The sequence below is a fragment of the Balearica regulorum genome, chromosome 2 (genome assembly GCF_011004875.1).
Source record: "Balearica regulorum gibbericeps isolate bBalReg1 chromosome 2, bBalReg1.pri, whole genome shotgun sequence".
Lineage (NCBI taxonomy): Eukaryota > Metazoa > Chordata > Aves > Gruiformes > Gruidae > Balearica > Balearica regulorum.
In genome coordinates this window covers 32,736,302-32,755,009 of record NC_046185.1, presented here as the reverse complement: position 1 = coordinate 32,755,009, position 18,708 = coordinate 32,736,302, and the positions used below count along the sequence as shown (strand labels likewise).

The 18,708-nt window shown below is 37.6% G+C and overlaps 1 protein-coding gene across 4 annotated transcripts in view; it reads left to right on the top strand.

The window, feature by feature from the left end:
* ZC2HC1A (zinc finger C2HC-type containing 1A) overlaps positions 1-18,708 on the top strand; it is a 36,612-nt gene that overhangs the window by 7,406 nt on the left and 10,498 nt on the right. For all 4 annotated transcript variants that reach the window (XM_075743843.1, XM_075743842.1, XM_075743845.1 and 1 more), the window contains exons 2-7: positions 5,406-5,479; positions 6,737-6,853; positions 7,064-7,199; positions 10,535-10,683; positions 11,686-11,785; positions 12,713-12,821. In XM_075743843.1, coding sequence (XP_075599958.1) covers positions 5,406-5,479; positions 6,737-6,853; positions 7,064-7,199; positions 10,535-10,683; positions 11,686-11,785; positions 12,713-12,821 — 685 coding nt within the window. The remainder of the gene's footprint in view (positions 1-5,405; positions 5,480-6,736; positions 6,854-7,063; positions 7,200-10,534; positions 10,684-11,685; positions 11,786-12,712; positions 12,822-18,708) is intronic.

The window sequence follows — 18,708 nt, the reverse complement described above, 5'->3', positions numbered from 1 at the left end:
CTTTCTCTAACTCGTCCTGCAAACTGCCGAATAGCATAGGTGAGAAGGGATCTGCTTGGTGGGGTAAATCATGCACACCAGCCGTTATCAAGCAGACTTTACCAAAGTATGGCAAGTACAGCCTGTTGTTAAGCAGTATGACATATTTGTCTGACTTTCATTTGCATTTCAGAATTCCTTTTGGCAAAATAATGAAAACTTGCAAAATTTACACCATTATTGGTATACTTTTTTCTACTTTTATACATTCACCTTTTCATTATTTTATTTGATGGTCTTTAAAATTACTTTTTAAAAGTTAATGCTCTAAATTGTATTTGGCTGTTCAAAGAAGTGTTCCCTACCTATGTCACTGCAGCGGTGTCATTTTTAGGTGACTCTTGTTTATGGTATTTGTCATTAGTCTTTTCCACTGTTGTTACTGAATGTGCTGATTGAAAAATATAACCCAGTCAGTACTGATTAGTGGACATATGTTGGAGACTGACAGTCCCCAAAGAACTAGATGCTGTGGCTTGATGATATAGATTCCAATTAATGTGGGGAATGCACTGTGCTTTTTTCTACTTGAAGTATATACATGGAGCTCTTAAGTGGAAAATACCCTGTTTGGGGGGATGAGGGGGGAGCTATGCTAAAAGCAATAAATACAGTTTTGCAGAAGAATTTGGCAAGCACATTTCAGGTAATAGCTTTCAACAGTTACAGATGACTTGCTGGTTTCAAATAGATACTTAATCTCAAGGCTGGAAATCATACCAGAGTGTTTCTGCAAGTTTGAATTCAGTGAGGCTTGATGGTTCTGATTATTGCAGTTGTCCGGCCAAAGTTGTTTAGTACTGTCACTACTGTGACAGTAAATACAAATAAAAGGTTTTGAAGGGCAGTCAAACAGATTTTACAACACAAAAAAATACTAAATGCAGTTTTGTTTCTTTAAAGCATTCTGTACTTTATATCTAGTGCAGACACGTACTTGGATATACAAAGCTCACCAAAAGAGAAAACTGTAACAAAACTTCAATTCCTAGCTGTTTAGTAACACTGAAGACTTCTGCTCCCTCTAGGTGTGGGGTCTATTTGCACAACTGCTTAATTTGTAAACATGACAGCAAGAGCTAGCATTATGCCTGTGAATGTGTCAGATCAAAATTGTATGTATTGATGGGTCCACACATTGTACTGAGAGAGAGAAATCTGAGGACTGACAGATTGCACTTTGCACTGTAATCAGTTGCTGTATTTGAATGTCAGAGGAGAGAAAGAAAAAAAAGTTGTTCTCTGGAAACCTGGGTTTCAAGGAAGTCTAAACTCATCTATAAGAGTATTGAAAGCACTATGCTACATCTGGGAGACTGTCAGACTTTGAGGTCCATCCGAACTTCACAACTAAACTTCAAGAACAGAAAGTATGGGTACTTGAACTGTGATCATATTCAAAAGGAATGTGTGCAATAACTTAGTCATTTGCAGGTAGAAAAAAAAATTTGAAGATGATTGTACTCTGCAAGTAGCTGGAGGAGGAAGAGCTCTGACAGGGACAGTTTAGAAACAAAAGTGGTGAGATTATTGTAGTGCTGCTAATAAAACTCCCAATCTAGTTGTTTAATTCAGATGCCCAGCATCTTACCAGGTTGAACTCTGTGTATTTATTTGAGACCTGGTCTCAGGCAGACAGTAGAAATATAGAGTGTAAAGCTGTATATCATAGTTTTGGCATCATTTCAACTCAAATACTTCTTCCTTTGGTATTCACATAACCATCTTGAACATACTTCTCTTTTCCCTAACTGTGTTTAGATTAGATAAACAGTAATAATTACTGGTTTTCTGTCTTTTTTAAGCTAACTATAGTCATTCATGTTTAATACAGGCATGTGAACTGCTGATGATTAGTGGTATTAAAGATGGTAAAAGGAAAAAGAAGTGTTGCTGCTGGATCTTGTCTTCTGTGATTGTATAACCAAAGCGAGGGCAATCCCTGCATTGTTGCTAGACTTCAAGAAGACTGAAAAAATTGCTATGACACCGTCTTACTACCCATTTCTATTCTCAGACACATTTGCAAGCACATCCTTATTCTGTTTCTTGATTTGAGTGTTCCCTGTTTTTTACCTCCTCACCCCCTGCCCAGTACATCCCTATTTAGTAACGCATTTCTGTTAAATTTTGATCAGAGGAACAAGATTCAGTCAGTCCATGACTTTTTTTTTTAAGAAATCCAAAAGTTTTTGAAAGTGAGACTTTGCTTTTGTTTGTTCTGCTTTAATTTTATCAGACTAAAATCATTTAGGTGGGGTGACTTATCAGACCAAGGGGGTTTTTTTTCCATTTTTACTGAATTTTATAGTCATTATGCTGGAAAACCACAGCCAAAATAATTTCATTGAAAAAAGTTATCCTATTTATTGCTGGCGTTAGAAATACTAAGTTTTTACATTACTACTAAAAATGTAAGAATTCCTCTGCCTTTGTTCATTTTTGCAGAAGCTATGTAAATAACAGGTTTACTGAGGGCATTAGATATCATGCATGAATGCCTTTTTTTAAAAAAAAAAAACCAACAAATAAAAAAACCCCAAACCAACTCCTTTCCAACTTTCACAATTTTATTCCCATGCTTTATTTTAAAATTACCAGATTTCATGTTAATGACATTGCTAATCCTTCCGTAAAGGAAGGCTCATGGGCTCCTAGAGAGAAACATTAAGATTTTGTGGTTTTGTGTTGTTTGTGGTGGGGTGTTTTGTGGTGGGTTTTGTTTTATGTTGTTGGCTGTTTTGTTTTGGGTTTTTTTTTTTGGGGGGGGGCGGTTGCCTTAAAGGAAAGGAAATTCACAGAGGACTGGTTAAGAGATTGAAGGGATAAGTGTGCAAATATAAAAGGCTGTAGGCTTCCTATTTTCAACAAAACTTAATGAACTTTCATTTTTTAAACTAACGATTTTGTGTTTTGGGTCAGTGATTTGTATTGGGGGAAGGAGGCCTTTGCAGTAGAAATAGCTCTTGGCAAATGTGATTGAGTACCTGCCAGCAGCAGAGGAGGGTTAGGAATGCTGTAAGGAAATCCAGCTCTGTAACTGTGGCTACAGTGAGTGCTAATTGGCATTTGTTATGCATTGGTATGTCATATGTAAATACTGCTCTATCAGGTGAGCATCTATCAAGTCTACTTCTTTTAATGGTGAATTTAAACACAAGCTCGAATTCCAGAGTTCAGCAAACAGAAGAATATGGTGGAAAATGTAGCTTTTCTTCCTTTACTAAGGCAGATATTTGAAAGAATTCTTGTTTCAGTCAAATTCTTAATCTTACGCTATACAACTGATTTCAAGATCACTAGTTCTGACTTATTTCAGCTAATTTCTTAGACACAAACAGCGTCACTTTGTGTTTCCATGGAATGCTTCTCTTGCTTGTTTCTGCAAAGCTGAGTTTTATTAGAATAACGTCATAAAAATTGAATTCTTTAGCAGAAGTGAGTTTGCAGTGATGTCTGTTAGCATTATTAAGAGTGCTGAGAACACTGAAGAATGAAGTAATGAACCAAATAAAAAAATAATTTGTGCATACCTTGTATTTTTGAGTGGGATAATTGAGAAGAGCTTACAACCATTGCTGCTTACCCTTGAGGAAAATGGTGAGGTGCCAGCCATCTAAGTTATGTATAACCCGTGTGCCCGTTATTACTTGTGATTAACGTTATGTTCAGGCATGTGGATTTAAGAAAACAGGCCTATGGAAAAAAAATCAGACATGATTGCTTAAAATAAGGATTGAAAAAATACAGTTAACAATAAAAAAAAAAATCCTAGTAAATGTTGATAACATGCAAGTATAATTCAGATGCAAGAATAGAAGAAAACCAAGATTTATCTGTGTTTTCTATCTTTCCTACTTCCCCCCTACATGTGTGCATCTAAACACACATACATTTAGATGACAGAAAAGGAAGCTTGATTATGGCTTCAGTTGTACAACTCAGTTACTGTCAATACAGTCCTGCTATACCGTGACACGGGCCTATTCATGTCTATGTGGACCAGGTGTATAAATATGAACATACGAATAGATGTGAACATAAATGTTTTAAACTGCAGAATGCTTTGCATATGATTTGTGATTCTCAAAATCGATTGTGCTCTGTAGTATATTTACACAAAAACAATTTAAAAATACAGAAATAGACCTAATAGTTACATATTGGTACTAGAAATCTCACTCAATTTTAATCTTTACATTTGGAAAAAAGTTTTTCAGTGCGAACTATGGCTACCTGAATCTACATTGGTTTGCCATGAAACATTTTGTTCAATTATTCATCTCCTTTAGGACTGGTCCTACAGTTAATTGACAAGTATGTATGTTTAGATGGAAGATTGTTTTCCACTGGGGAACTGGGAACAAAACCTGATCAAGTCATCGAACGTTGCTATGTTCATAACTTCATTAGTTTAAGCTGCTGGTTTGCCTAAAATGCAAGTCAATTCAAAGTGGATTTGTTTTAACTTTGTATAAATAGAGGGAGCTCTATTGTCTGCAATAGTCAGACTGAATACAGAGAAAGCAACTAATAAGTCTCAAACTTAATACAAACTTCCTGCTGCTTTATTGATGTGTATGTGATGCAAAAATATCCCTGTATCTCTGGTACAGTACTAAATAGAATAGATGCCTGTTATTGGGAAACCCTGTGGAGTTTTTCATCTCCACCATGACTCCACTGCCTCATGTGTACTATAGGAACATGTTTGCTTGTGTAGGCTTGGATACCTTGATTTGTTGGTCTCTTTTGGTTCTGTGAATCTGTTGTATGTAAAGTATACCATTTACATTTTTGTTATTAATGCTTGAATAGCAACATCAGAACTGCTTTTGTAAACTGTCAGTAATAATCTGAATAAAATATGTAGTTAAAATAGCAGTAAAGATTTTTTCTTTACAAGGGAAAGTGGAATAGTTTAACTTAGTAGAGAAAAATGTGATGGAATGTGACTTATATTTGATGCTGTAACAGGTGATTCTCTTCCAAAGACACAGAAATGCCCACTAAATATCATTTTTCTTGGTGTGTGTTTGGGCTGTCATTGTGACTTACAGTGAATCCGTCATTTGCATGCTGACATATAGGCATCACTTTAAAGGTGCAGAATTTCATATTGTAAATTATCAGAATTGATGCTTACGTGTTAATGGGCCTGACTGCTTCCACAAGTATGTAAGGACTTGTATACAACTTTTCCTTTGTGATCTGTACAATCTCTGCATAGTTCAAAGAATGTATACTTTTACAGTAACAACTTTTAGTATTGCTAAGTAAATGAGATTAGCAATCTAGGAAGACATTTTTATCACAAATGGAAATGAATTTTCTTATAGAAGTATGTTTGTGGGGTTTTTTTTCAGGTGAGGTTACAGTGCAAACTGGAGATCTGTTGCCATGTAGGATTTGTGGAAGGACTTTCTTTCCAGCAGCACTGGTAAGTGGTATGAGCACTGTTGGCTTTTAGATCTGATAAGTTGGTATGAGAGTTGAGCAGTGGTAACTATAGCTAACTAAAGTAGATCTAGATGCTTGGTTTTGGTGGGGGTTTTTTTGCGGGTTGTTCCCCCCCTGCCCCCCAAATAATTATAAATTCCAGTTGTCTCAGTTTTGAAGCTCCTTAGAAGGAGGTTAATTTTGTTTCAGTATACCATCACTTTCTGAAATTACATGTTCTAAAAGTATATTCTCTGGGCTCACAGAGTCATTCTTTACCTCTGCAGATGTAAGCCTTAGCATCATGCAGTCTCAGCTAGTAAATGAGGTGTTTTATTAGCCATCTTCAAAATACTGTTTTTTCCAGTCCTAATAGAAATTGGTCTGTCCTTAAATATGAAAAGGGTTTCAGACACTTCTGATTTGTCTCACCACTCAATGCAAATGCTGCCTATTTATCATCAAATTTTTATTTTCAAGAAGCAAATGCAGATGCCTCCTATTTTTCTTCCTCGTTGCCCAAGTTTTTGTGATCATATATATGCATTTATGAATTCCTGTAGTTCCATTCTAAAAGTATAGCATAAATATTTGAGTGAGAGCAGTCTGATCATACTCCATCAAGAGTTTGACCTTGTTTGCTGATTGGGATATCAAGAAAGAGGGAAATAACATGGTAATAACTTATGTTTTCAAAACGGTCGTGGTTTAACCCCAGCCGGTACCTGAGCATCACACAGCTGCTTGCTCACACCTTCCCCTCCAAGGGAATGGGGAGGAGAATGGAGAAGAAAAAACCTCACAGGCTGAAATAAAGACAGTTTAATTGTATAACAAAGGAAGAGAATAATAATAATATATATGAAACAAGTGATGCATAAATACAATTGCTCACCACCCATGAAAAAAACCCACACCTGGTGCCCAGTCTGTTCCTAAGCAGTGATCCTGCCTCCGGCTAGCTTCCCCAGTTATATAGGGAGCATGACGTTCTATGGCAGGGAATATCCCTTTGGCCAGTCTGGGTCAGCTGTCCTGGCTGTGCTCTCCCAGCTTCTTGTGCACCTGGCAGGGTGTGAGAAGCTGAAAAGGCCTTGACTTAGTGTAGACACTAGAGCTGCCTAGCAACAACTGAAAACATTGGTGTGTTACCAACATTATTCTCATACTAAATCCAAAACACAGCACTATACCAGCTACTAGAAAGAAAATTAACTCTAAGTTCTGTATTCTCCGTTTGTTTTTCTTCTACTTGTAGAAAAAGCATGGACCCATTTGCCAAAAAACTTCTGCCAAGAAAAGGAAGACATTTGATTCCAGCCGACAGAGAGCAGAAGGAACTGACATTCCCACAGTAAAGCCTCTTAAGCCACGGGTATGTTATAATTTAATCTCCATATGAACATTTTAAGCAAACTGTGTATGCATTATAATAAGGCTTATTTCTGCTGGTAACTCGTGATCATTAGATCGACTAGGATCTGGAAGAAATCTAACTATAATGTTGTCTACTAAAATAAGGCACATACTTAGCTTGAAATAAGAGCTTCAAACGCATAAAGCTCTTTCTTTTTTGGCTTTGTAGCCAGAACCACCCAAAAAACCTTCCAACTGGAGACGAAAGCACGAAGAATTTATAGCAACTATACGAGCAGCCAAAGGACTTAATCTTAAAGATGGTGGAAAACTCCCTCCACCACCTCCGCCATCATATGACCCTGGTATGTAAAACAGTGGAGTTCTGTAGAGATTTTTCTTTAAACTTAATTTGTAAAAATTTGAATTGGAAAGGAAGTTATTGGAATACAATATTCATAAGTTCTTGAAGATGACTATCTGATTATCCCTATGTAGATGCTGGTTTGTGACTGTGGGTCTGGCTGGGCAGCATCCAGTGTAGATTTCAAAGCCCATGACTTTGTTTTTAATGCATCCAAAGACAGTTGTGGCCAACTTGCAGCTTGCTACCCTCTTAGAAACCATAGGCTGGGCACATTGTTTCAACACCTTGTTTCCGTCCACAACAGTGGAACTGCTCAGAAAGAGCAGACTACTTTTGTAATTAGCTGCCAGTGCTGGACACCCACAACCTATTTACACTGTAGGGATGCATGTTGACTATGTTCTTCAAATGTAGTCTCTTCCATTTCTTGCTGAATTCATGTTTAGTTTCATGTATGCTGTGTATGCTTTAGTGTGCATGTGATCCTTCCTCATGGAGGGGGGTACTTGCGTTTTGGGTATGAGACGTGGGATTTGTATTAAGAAGGGAGTAACAGTCCTTGGGTGCCTTGAGAACTGAAGCTGGGTAAAGTGTTCAAGCAGTCTGATGTTAGTGAGAAGGAAATACAGTTTTCAGTGAACTTCTGTGATGTGATAATAGGTTGGAGAATATATTTCTTTCTCTTGTCCTAAGAACTAAACCATTCGATCAGCTCAGTGGCTATTTTCAGAAAGATTGGAAAAATGGAAAAAATCATCTGTTTGCTTCTGCCTATCTGTGGTCAAACGAGGTTGTGAATGTTCCCTACCTTGTTTCTCTACAGGAAACATGTCAGGATTGTAGTTGTGCATTCATAGTAAGAAGAGAAGTCATATTATTCAGCGTTCAGTACACTCTATCTTGAAATGCCATATGCATTTTAAAGTGAAATAAAACCAGTAGGTAATGCTGTGGATAGGAAACATAAGGCTTACTCATGGAAAGGATCGTTAATACTCTAGTTGTGTAGATTCTGAATTACGAGCAGAAGAGCCCAGAACTAAATCTAGCTTGAAGAGCGACTAAAATGGTTCTCCCTTGGTTCCAGAGACCGCAAATGAGTTTGAAGTGAAGGAAGTAACTCTATTCAGCCTGCTTGAAAGCAGATAGGAGGTAAAGGGAAGAGAAAGATACTGTTCCTCTGTTTCTCTTCTTTGCATTTTTTACTGTTCCAAGCTGAGTTTTACTGTTTGTAATCTCCTGGCTTCATTCTGCTGCAGTGGGTAAGACTTAGAAGGAGGGAACCAGGAATGAAAAGGCATGAATTAACCAATGGATTGTCTTCCCACAAATAGAACAGAACAAAGGGTAGCGGGGGAGCTACCCTTGCTCCTTTTCCACTTTACGTGTAGGAGAGAGGGAGAATTATGCATGGTATCATGGTGTGTATCCATCCTCTCCTACTCAGCTCTGTCTTTGCATGCCTGTTTCTACCTAGGTGCTAGTCATTTTCTTCTAAAGGAAAAGAGTTCTGTATTAATATTTGCTACTTAATTGCATGCTTTGAGCTTGCAAACAATCAGTATTGCTGGTTCTTTGATCTCCTGTTCCACCTTTTCCCTAGAAGTAGTGCAGAATAGCCTCATTATACTAAGAAGGACCTGAAGTCACCCCATTTGCGTTGAACTTGACTGCATATGTGTACTGCCCACTTATTTCGATTACTTTGTATTTTATAAAGCTTACATCGAATCCTAACAGTTCTTCTGGACAGTACAGACAGTATTTCCACGTAGCTAGGTGGCTGACTGGTGCTAAGCATTTTGCAAAAGGATGAAGATACAATTCCTGATTCTTAAAAGAATGTACATTAATCCTACAGTCTGATCCATTTACTTTAGTGGGATTTGAAAGTCTTCTGCGGGAACTGAGCTGTGCACCAGCTAGAAATATCTTTTCGTATCTTCTAGGGGCTTCCATAGCTGCTTTATTTTGCTGCTTTTTTTATTTTGCTTTTTTTTTTAACTTTCTTTGGGCCGATCTTGGTTTGACCATATAGAAACTCAGAAGAAAAGAACTGTAATATCTGTCTCTTAAGATACAGTTTGAGTATTCTGACAGTAGTAAAGTTTATGTAAAATAAATGAAAAGTCATTGTTGTTATAAGACTTCCATGCTGTTGCTTCTGTGAAGGATTCCTATGTTCTTCCTGTGTCCTTTGCTCACACTTCTTGGGTCAAAGTTTATGGTTTGGTGGCCATCATTTGACTTACTCAAAATTGTTTGTTAATTTAAAGGGATAACTGCTTAAGCCAATCTTCTGCATTTGGAGTAGTCACATATAATCCAAATCTTACTTTGGATTTTATAGTATCTAACTGTGATCTTGGAAGCGGTGACGTGACGTTTGAATCTCTCCTCACTTTCTTCAGTACATTTCTAAAATCATGGCGGAACATACTTATTTAACCTGCTTTACCAGAGTTCACCTCTCCTGAAGTTGATGTTTACATGGTTTTGAATACTGAAGTCTGGGGAATTTAACATCCATGTCTCTAGACACTAAAATGTCTGTCTGAAGCTGCAGTCCAAAGATTTTACTTTCCAAGGGCAGTGTATTTTAAGGGGTATATTTCCAGCATACAGATGAGGGATCTTTTAGTATTTTAAATGTTTACATAGCCTTTCTGGTTTTTTTCCCCAATGTTAGTAATAATATTTTCTGCAAGTAGTATTGTTTGTAATGTGACTAAATTAATCTTGAAAAATAATACACCCACCAATTGTCCTGTTTTGCGTGTCTCTATTGATATCTCCTAATTTCGGCTGGATTTCCTCAGATCCTTTTTTGTTGGTTAAATTTCTGATATTTTTTTTTTTAAAATGCTTGTTTGCAGTATTGCATTTAGTATTTCTCAGTCATTTCAAAACTGCCAGAGGAAATAGATTTTGTCGTCTCTTGCTATTTGTATGGGAAAGGCTTTAATGCATTTTCATGTTTTGAACAAACCGAACTGTGTCGTTTAGCCTCTTCTCCATTTCCTTCCATCTGATATCCCTGCCATGTCCCTATACTCTTTGGCCACCTTCTTTGCTGAATAGTGCATCTCAAGGTGTTTGTGATTTCACTTAGGTTATTTCTGATACTCAACCACTCTTCTCATTATCATCTGTCAAACAAGAAACATTTTTTATATTACATGTGAACAATGTTGTTTTCCCCAGAAATATGTATTTCATTTTCAGATTCAAGAGGCATTAATTTTTTGGGGGGTGGGGCTGGTCTTTGAAAGACTTTAAAACATTTGATTTTTTTTAAAAAAAGGTTATTAATGTTAGGTTTTTCTGTTTAAGATTACATTCAGTGTCCGTATTGTCAGAGGAGATTTAATGAAAATGCAGCTGATAGACACATCAATTTCTGTAAGGAACAAGCAGCACGTATTACTAATAAGGGGAAACTGGCAGCTGATACCAAAGGGAAGCTTCCTACTCGAACACAGGTGAAGTACAACATTTTTCTTAATTTGTAACTTCAATTCAACATCAAATCAAGCTTGTTAAAGTGTGTTGCTCTTAAATTGAATTAATGATTTTATTCTTTAATTTTATTATTTGTGCTAGACTGAAATTAAACACTAAGCATGGAAGAGGTTTTTGCATTCTTACAAGAGTTGCAGAGATCCATAAATCAAATAGCAGCAATTGCAAAGCCAAAAACCGTCATAAACATAATCCAGAGATTTGTGAAAATGACAGGTAAGGGTAGCAGCAGGAAGTAGAGATGCAGTGTTTGTAAAGAAAGTTGGATTTCTTTTGCACAAGTTTTCTGAATCCAATTCAAGACCATTCCTTTAGTGGACAAACAAAGGTGCATGACTACAGAACAACTGACAGCAATGTTTGGGCTTAAAGGAATTCAGGCATATTAAGGTAAGAGCTGCAGCAGTTAACCTACAATGGAAACAAATGCAGGATTAAAGTGTAGGAGTGTTTTCATTGGGTAGTAACGTTCTCTTTTCTGGAAGCTGTGAAGAGTTAAACAGACACAAGCAGTTACTTAGTGATTCTTGCACTGTATTCTGAATCAGTGTTGGGACTTTTCCAGAGCACACAGGTGAAAAGTAAAATTTGAAAGAAAAAAAAATGATCCTACCCTTGAATATTCTTTTTAAAATTAACTGGTAATGAGGTGATAATGTTAAGCTCACAAGACAACTATGGAAAAAGATGAGAAAAGCTATAGAAAAGCAGAAAATACAAAAAGACATACAGCTAAATGAAAAAACAAAACCACCAAGTAAAGTTAGATAATCCTTCCTACTGGAATCATCTGCATGTATAAGAAAGTAGACTAGTGGAGACCATTGATATGATTCCATACCAGAAACAGTTTCCCTAGTAGGCAATAATTGTTTTCCCACAGTACCTGAGATAATTGCCTCTCATGTTATATAGATAGTTTGATTTAATTGCTTAAATTTCTAGGTTGTATTTTGTTACAGTACAAACCTGCTGCACTTAAGAAGATGCCTTCTGTAGGATCAACACCATCATCATCATCACGCTTACCACAGCCAAGTGGTGTTAGCAAAACTGTTGTAGGTATGAAATGAGTGTTATGAATTTTCCATTTCCTTTCTAAATATTAGTTCTCAAACTATACAGTAAAAGTAGTATAATTTTAATGGCTGGAAGGGTTTCTACAGCATTGCACACTGATTTAAACTGATGAAGTAAAAAAACTATAGGAGGAGCTCCAAGTTACATGAGTGGACAAGATGACGTCTGGTTTTCGTAATACAATTTTTTTTAAAAAAAAATTGTATTATGAAATTAAATTGATTTTGTGACCTGATTTTTTTGACTTGTATATATGATGGCTATGTACTTTATTGTTGAAATTGATAATAGTGGTTTGTAAAAATTCATTTAAAGCACAGTTGAAGGAGGCACTGATTAGCAGCCAATAAAACTCTTTAGCACATAGAATCCTTTTGTGGTTTATGTATCAGGTCAAACTAGGGGGTTTTTTCAGAGTTGAATCTGCAGAATCATTCTGCGTGATTATGCAAAATGCAAAATTGTATCTAATACTGTTCTCTCACCTGAGATTTTTCTGTTGCTTAATTCTGTAACAATTTGTATGAATATGATCATGAATTGGTGAAAAAACATAGTCAAGCCATGTCTATTATAATTACGCAAGCACTGGTCTTACCTCATTTCAGATATCAAATGTATTCTGTTTGTTACATACTTTGCCATTCTAGACTTCTTTTCTTTCCTTTTTCTTTCTGAAGTAATTGAGAACCAGTGTTTTTTACTAGAATAGAACGGTTTCAATTGTTTCCAGAAATGTACAGAAAATATGCATACTTGCTTTTTCATAGGATCTTGACGCTTTTTCATATCTTGATATTTCTAAAACTCATTTTGAATTTCACTACTAAAAATATATAATGAATTGTATCATTCCAACAGCAAAATCTTACGTTTTCTTACATTTCCATGCTTGCTTTCAACTGCAAGGTGCCTCTTCAAATAAAGCACTATCTTCGTCTGGATCGAGTGGGAGCAAAATTCAGTCATTATCTCCAGCTCATAAAAACTCATTGGGGATGGTGAACCCACAGGCAGGGTAAGTTTCCATTTAATGTTGTTATTTATACTTTATTTCATGTTTATGTTGTGCTTGTTCTATAAGTCTCTGGTCTGTTTCACCTGCTTTTTTTTTTTTTCTGTAAGCTTTGGAAGTGCATTGTTTTGAATTCATCCTTTATTTATAAACACAATTAATGTTTAAGGAACATCAGAGTAGGCAAGGATGCATTTTCTAATGTTAAAGTAACAGCAAAGGAGGTAAAGTGATAAAACTAGATATCAAGTAGATTAAAAAGTTACAGAATATGCAGAAGTGGTTGCAACCATATTTTTTTTCTTTGTAAAAGTGAAAAGACTTAAAGGATTAAAACATTAGGCATGATTTCCTGCAGTTTGTGGAAATAAAAGAAAGAGGCCTCTGCCACAGACCACAAGCCAATTGTGATAGGATGTTCCCTCTTAGCACAAAAGGCTGAATAGTTTCGCCTCTTCCCTTTGCTGTCTTAAAATACTCAAGAGACAACAAATTAATGAGTACAAATAAGGCAACAGAAACCACTGCTCTACAACAGCAACAAGCAGCAGTAGATGTAGATATGTTTTAGATATCATTGGTGATTGAAGAAGGCTTCTTCCTATAAAAATGAGTATCAGATTGGATGACAGCTGTATAAGGTGAAGAAAAACTATGGCTTAAGTTTGTGAGGAAGAAGGAGATTCTGAAAGAACTCATGGGGATGGATGGCTTTTTTAGTGACACAAAACTAGTGATTTTTAGTTTTTCACTCTTAAGTCTTACAAGTTATGCACAAGTATGAATTACAGCTCTGTCACACCTCCCTCCTAACACCATGTAGCATGAGAATGCAGTTCTGTCCCTCCTTGCTCGACCCACTCGTACTAAGCCTTTCAGACACTGTTTACAACCTCACGGACTTTACCTCTAGTCAATTTCACCACCACCTTCCCCCGCTGCTCAAGTCTCCTAGTAGTCTTTGGTGTACGAATCAGCTTCGCTACTGCTTGTAGGCATCTATGCTTCTACTGTCAGAAAATCCCACTCCCTGTTAATCACTGACTGATTTTTTTTTTTTTTAATCACTTTTCTCCGTTTTCCTCCCAACCTCTCCTGCTCCATTTTCTGGGCCTGTTTTCATCACTCTTCTGCCCACTTAACTCCCAAATAAGCAACCTGCCTCTAATTTTTTCTCCATTGGTCCCTGTTTTCTCTTTTTGTAACTAAATTTGATGCTTCTGATAGAGTTATCTAGGTAACTTCAGCTGTATATGGCGTTACTGGTATGGTTACCTAGGTATAGGTTGCCCTAAATGGTTCTAACCCACAAAAGATCTCAAACTCCCCTTGGGTTATCTAGTCACATTGATTATATATTGCTTACCTTACATGCTTCCTAAGTCAAATAATTTGACTTTAACCTTTATAGCTCTTCTTAGTTCAAATTAAGCAAGTACTTGCTTATCTTCTAAGCAAATGCTTTGCATACCAAAGCAGCATGTTTTGTTATACTCTGCTATTGTGCTCACACAGCACCCATCTCTCTCTTACCTGACTAAGTACAAGTCATTGGCCTTGATGTGTTCTTTAGACAGTCTCCAGGTTTCTTGTGGAGGCTCTCTCAGTATGGGCCTAGCAGGACCTGTTGATCACACAAGGATTATTAGGATTTTTCAGATGGAAGAGGTTATAGTATGGTTATAGACTTAAGAGATGGAGCTGGAAAAACCTGTTTTAGGGGAATCGAAAGGGTTGGCAAGAATGTGAAGGAGGTAAAGAATGTGATGTGAAGTTGGTGAAACAACTGGAATTTGAAGAGAATGGGCACTTCAGTCTCCAATGTTAAGGACAAGACCATACAAGGAGTAGGAAGGTAAGTTGAGAGGACAAAGATAGTCTTTCTATTAGTAAAAAACAAATTTTCTATGGAGGGAAAGGAGGGAATGACTTGAGGAAACCAACAAAAAATGGCTGGGTTGTGGGAGTTAAACAACCATTGGAATTCTTTAATTGTGAGATGACACAATCGAAAGAGAAAATACATGCAGTAGAGAAGCTTTGTTTGATTAAAAGATTTCTGATAAAGATCCTCTGCAGTTTAAGAGCAAAAATTAAATGAAGCAGGGGCTGAAGGGAATGTGCTGGACAAAATAGTGTATTTGGAAGAAAGAAAGGATGATTGTGAACCAACAAACTTAAAGATGGAACAGAACCAACTAGAAGTTGCCAGTGTTGTTGTGTTGCATGTGTTGTATGTGGGGGGTCAGTCGTAATGCTTTTTTTTTTTTTAATGTGTTTTATTAAAAGAAAAGTTTATGTAAATATGGACTTCTAATGCTTGGAGGAGTTCCCAGCAGCAGCGCTGGTACGGAGCAGCACATGGTGAAGACTAAGTAAATTGAAACTCTGTGAACATTGGAACTCTGAAAAATGAACAAAAGGAGTTGAGAGGTCAAGATGAAAACCTTAGAAATCACAGAATGGTTTCATTTGGAAGGGACCTTTAAAGATCATCCAGTCCAGCCCTCCCCTGCCATGGGCAGGGACATTTTTCACTAGATCACATTGCTCAAAACCCCATTCAGCCTGGCCTTGAACACTGCCAGTGATGGGGCCTGTTGCTACAGGCCTTGGTAAGAAGCCTCTCTCCATTATCTTATAAGTCGTCTTTAGGTATTGAAAGGCTGCTATAAGGTCTCCCTGGAGCCTTCTTTTCTCCAAGCTGAAAAACATAACTCTCTTAGCCTTTCCTTACAAGGAGGGGTGTTCCAGCCCCGTGACCATTTTCATGGCCCCCCTCTGGACCTGCTTTAACAGGTTCGTGTCTGCCTTGTGCTGGGGCCCCCAGAGCTGGATGCAGTACTCCAGGTGGGGGTCTCACAAGAGCAGAGTAGAGGGGCAGAATCACCTCCCTCAACCTGCTGGCCACAATTCTTTGTAGGCAGCCCAGGACACAGTTGGCTTTCTGGGCTACAAGTGCACATTGCTGGCTCATAGCCAATTTTTCATCCACCAGTATCCCCAAGTCCTTCTCCACAGGGCTGTTCTCAATCCACTCATCCCCCAGTCTATTGATATTGGGGATTGCTGTGACCCGGGCGCAGGACCTTGCATTTGGCCTTTTTGAACTTCGTGAGGTTCATCTAGGCCCACTTCATAAGCCTGTCAAGGTCCTTCTGGATTACATCCCTTTTTTTCAAGCATGTCAGCTGCACCACTCAGCTTGGTATCATCTGCAAACCTGCTGAGGGTGCTCTCAGGCCCACTATCTAGATATTAAATAGTATTGGTCCCAGTACAGACTGTTGAGGGGCACCACTCATTATTGGCTTCCACTGAGCCGTTGACCATTAACTCTTGGACGTGGCCATGCAGTCAATTCCTTATCTAAGTCCATCCATCAAATCCGTATCTCTCCAACTTAGTGGCAAGACTGTTGCGGGGGACTGTATCAAAGCCTTGCAGAAGTCCAAGTAGATGACATCAGTAGTTCTTCCCTTGTCCACTGATGCAGTCACTCCATCGTAGAAGGTCACTAGGTTAGTCAGGCACGATTTGCCATTGGTGAAGCTATGTTGGCTGTCTCTAATCACATCCCTGCCTTCCATATGTTTCAATAAATCAGAGGAATGTTACTCATGGTGTTAGGTGAAGAAACATGTTGTAATGGAAAATAGAAAAGGAAAAGGGTCGCTGTGCTGCCCTGTGTGTTAAAGACCTTTGCTTTTCTTTGCCTTATATCAGACTTCAGCTTTTCTGTTCCTGCTGCTTTCTTTTCCTGTGTTTTCTCAGAATTGTAAAATCTGGTAATAGTGATCTAGGTCATTGTGAGAGATGAGAGCCTTAGAGAATAATCAAGTTATGGGTGTGTTGTAGCTAATTTTGATGTAATCAGAGACAATATTTCAGAAGCAACAAATGGATGGGGTGCAAGAATAAAGGAATGAGTCATCTTGTGCAGTTCTGGAAAATTGCATAAGATGAATGTAAGCAAAAGCCAATTATTTTTAAGCAAGGAGGATTGGGTTGGATAGGGGTAACATGATTACAAGTGAATGTTACCACAGGCAAAGAGGTGGTTTAGTATGTGAAACTTAGATCAGTGTGAGAGAGGAATGGTCATATGGGGAAGAAAGAAGAGGTGGAAATGCTGGGTACAGAAGGGTGTCCTTTCCCTGGGAAAAGGAAGTAATAGAATTCAAAACAATGTGGAGAAGGCACACAATGGCTGAGATGCCCAAGTTTAATTAACACATACTGATGAGCGGCAAACAAGTAGGTCTGCAAACCACAGTAAAACAAGTCAGCTGAGATAATTTGAAGGCATGTTTCTGACCTCAGTGATGAGTCCCAGCTGACTGGAAAAGTCTTTTTCCTGTTGATAGAGTTTCTAATTGCAGTCTGTATTGGTTTGTGAGGGGGTACAGATTTTGGTCTTCCCTTCTTAACAAGGAAGTTTTGTTTAATTTTACCAGTCAGTTGCTTACTGGACTTACTATCTTGTATTCTGTAGTCTTCCACTTCCTCTTCTGAAGCTTGGAGGAAGACTTGTGATGTGACCAAGCCAAATAACAGTTAATACATGGAGAGATGTTTGCACAGGTTCTCTCTGTTCACACATGCTGTTAACTGCAAATAAATGACTTGTGATTAGCATAGCTTTCAGATAATTATCTCTGTTGAGAGGCAGTGAATGTTAGCTTGGCTCATAACCTCACTTAATTGCCTACACAATTTCCAGTTTTTAAGAGTATGGATGTGATGAGTGTGTTTATTCCTGCAGTCCTCACTTCTCTCTTCTTAAAAATATGTTCTCTTCTTGACTTTGCCAAACAGTCCTTATGATTTCTTGCTGGTCTTACTAACCAGTCTTCTCACAGATGGCAGTGTCTCTTTTTCTGAGAGTTCTACCTGAGATCCAGCAATTCTTTTTCTTTTGACTACTTTGCGTTCACTTCTGAGAACAAGTTTGTCAGGAGCTACATTGAATCAAAGAGTACAACATGGAACAGCTAAGTGCCTCAGAGTGGTCACTAGTGACACTTTTACCCTTAATCATCTCAGCCTCAGCATTGGGGTATGAGGGGAAGATATGTAGGGTTCTGGTGAAATGCCTACAAAATTATATCAGAGCACGGACTGAGACACTAACAGTCAACAAACGAAGTCAGAGAGTAAGAATAGTTAATATTATGGTGACACAGATTTTGAACACTAAAACATCTTACAATTTAGGCTATAACTAATTGCAGTTAGAATTATTTTATAAAATAAAAGCACTTCTAAAATTTTATAAAAATAACCTTCATTACAAGGAAACAAGATGCATTTCTTTTGCTAGATTTGTGATTTAACCAGTAAAATGACAAGCTATAGCATGAGATCTGGAATTCTGTTGTACCTAAATCAGAGCTCATGCTGTAAGATGTTATGTCCTTCCTTCTGAGTTATTAGTGAACTGATTTACTGAGCATAGTGTTGTGCATGTATTGTTTTAAAGGCAGGCTTTCAAATGGAATGTTAAAGAGATCATGTGATTATTTTTTTGCTTGGCAAATATTTAAGAGCCTGCACACTTTTTTGACCAGGTGAAATTCCAATTTTTGCTGCAAGAAATAAGCTCCTGCAGTTTACTCTAAGGCAAGCTGTAATTTTTTTGGCTTTTTGCATATTAATTCAGTAAAACCTTCCATTTTTGCATAGATTGTTGTAATTCCAGTTTTGACAGAGAGTTAGGGAGGCTTAGTAGTAGAATTGCAATTATATTGTGCAATATCAAGGATGAATGTTATGTATATTAGAGGGGAGGAATTTAATAAGACACTGCTGCTTTCTGTAGAGTCATGGTACCTGTTCTCTGTGATGTATATGGGAAGGGGCAAGTAAAGACTATCTGGGGGCTAATGTT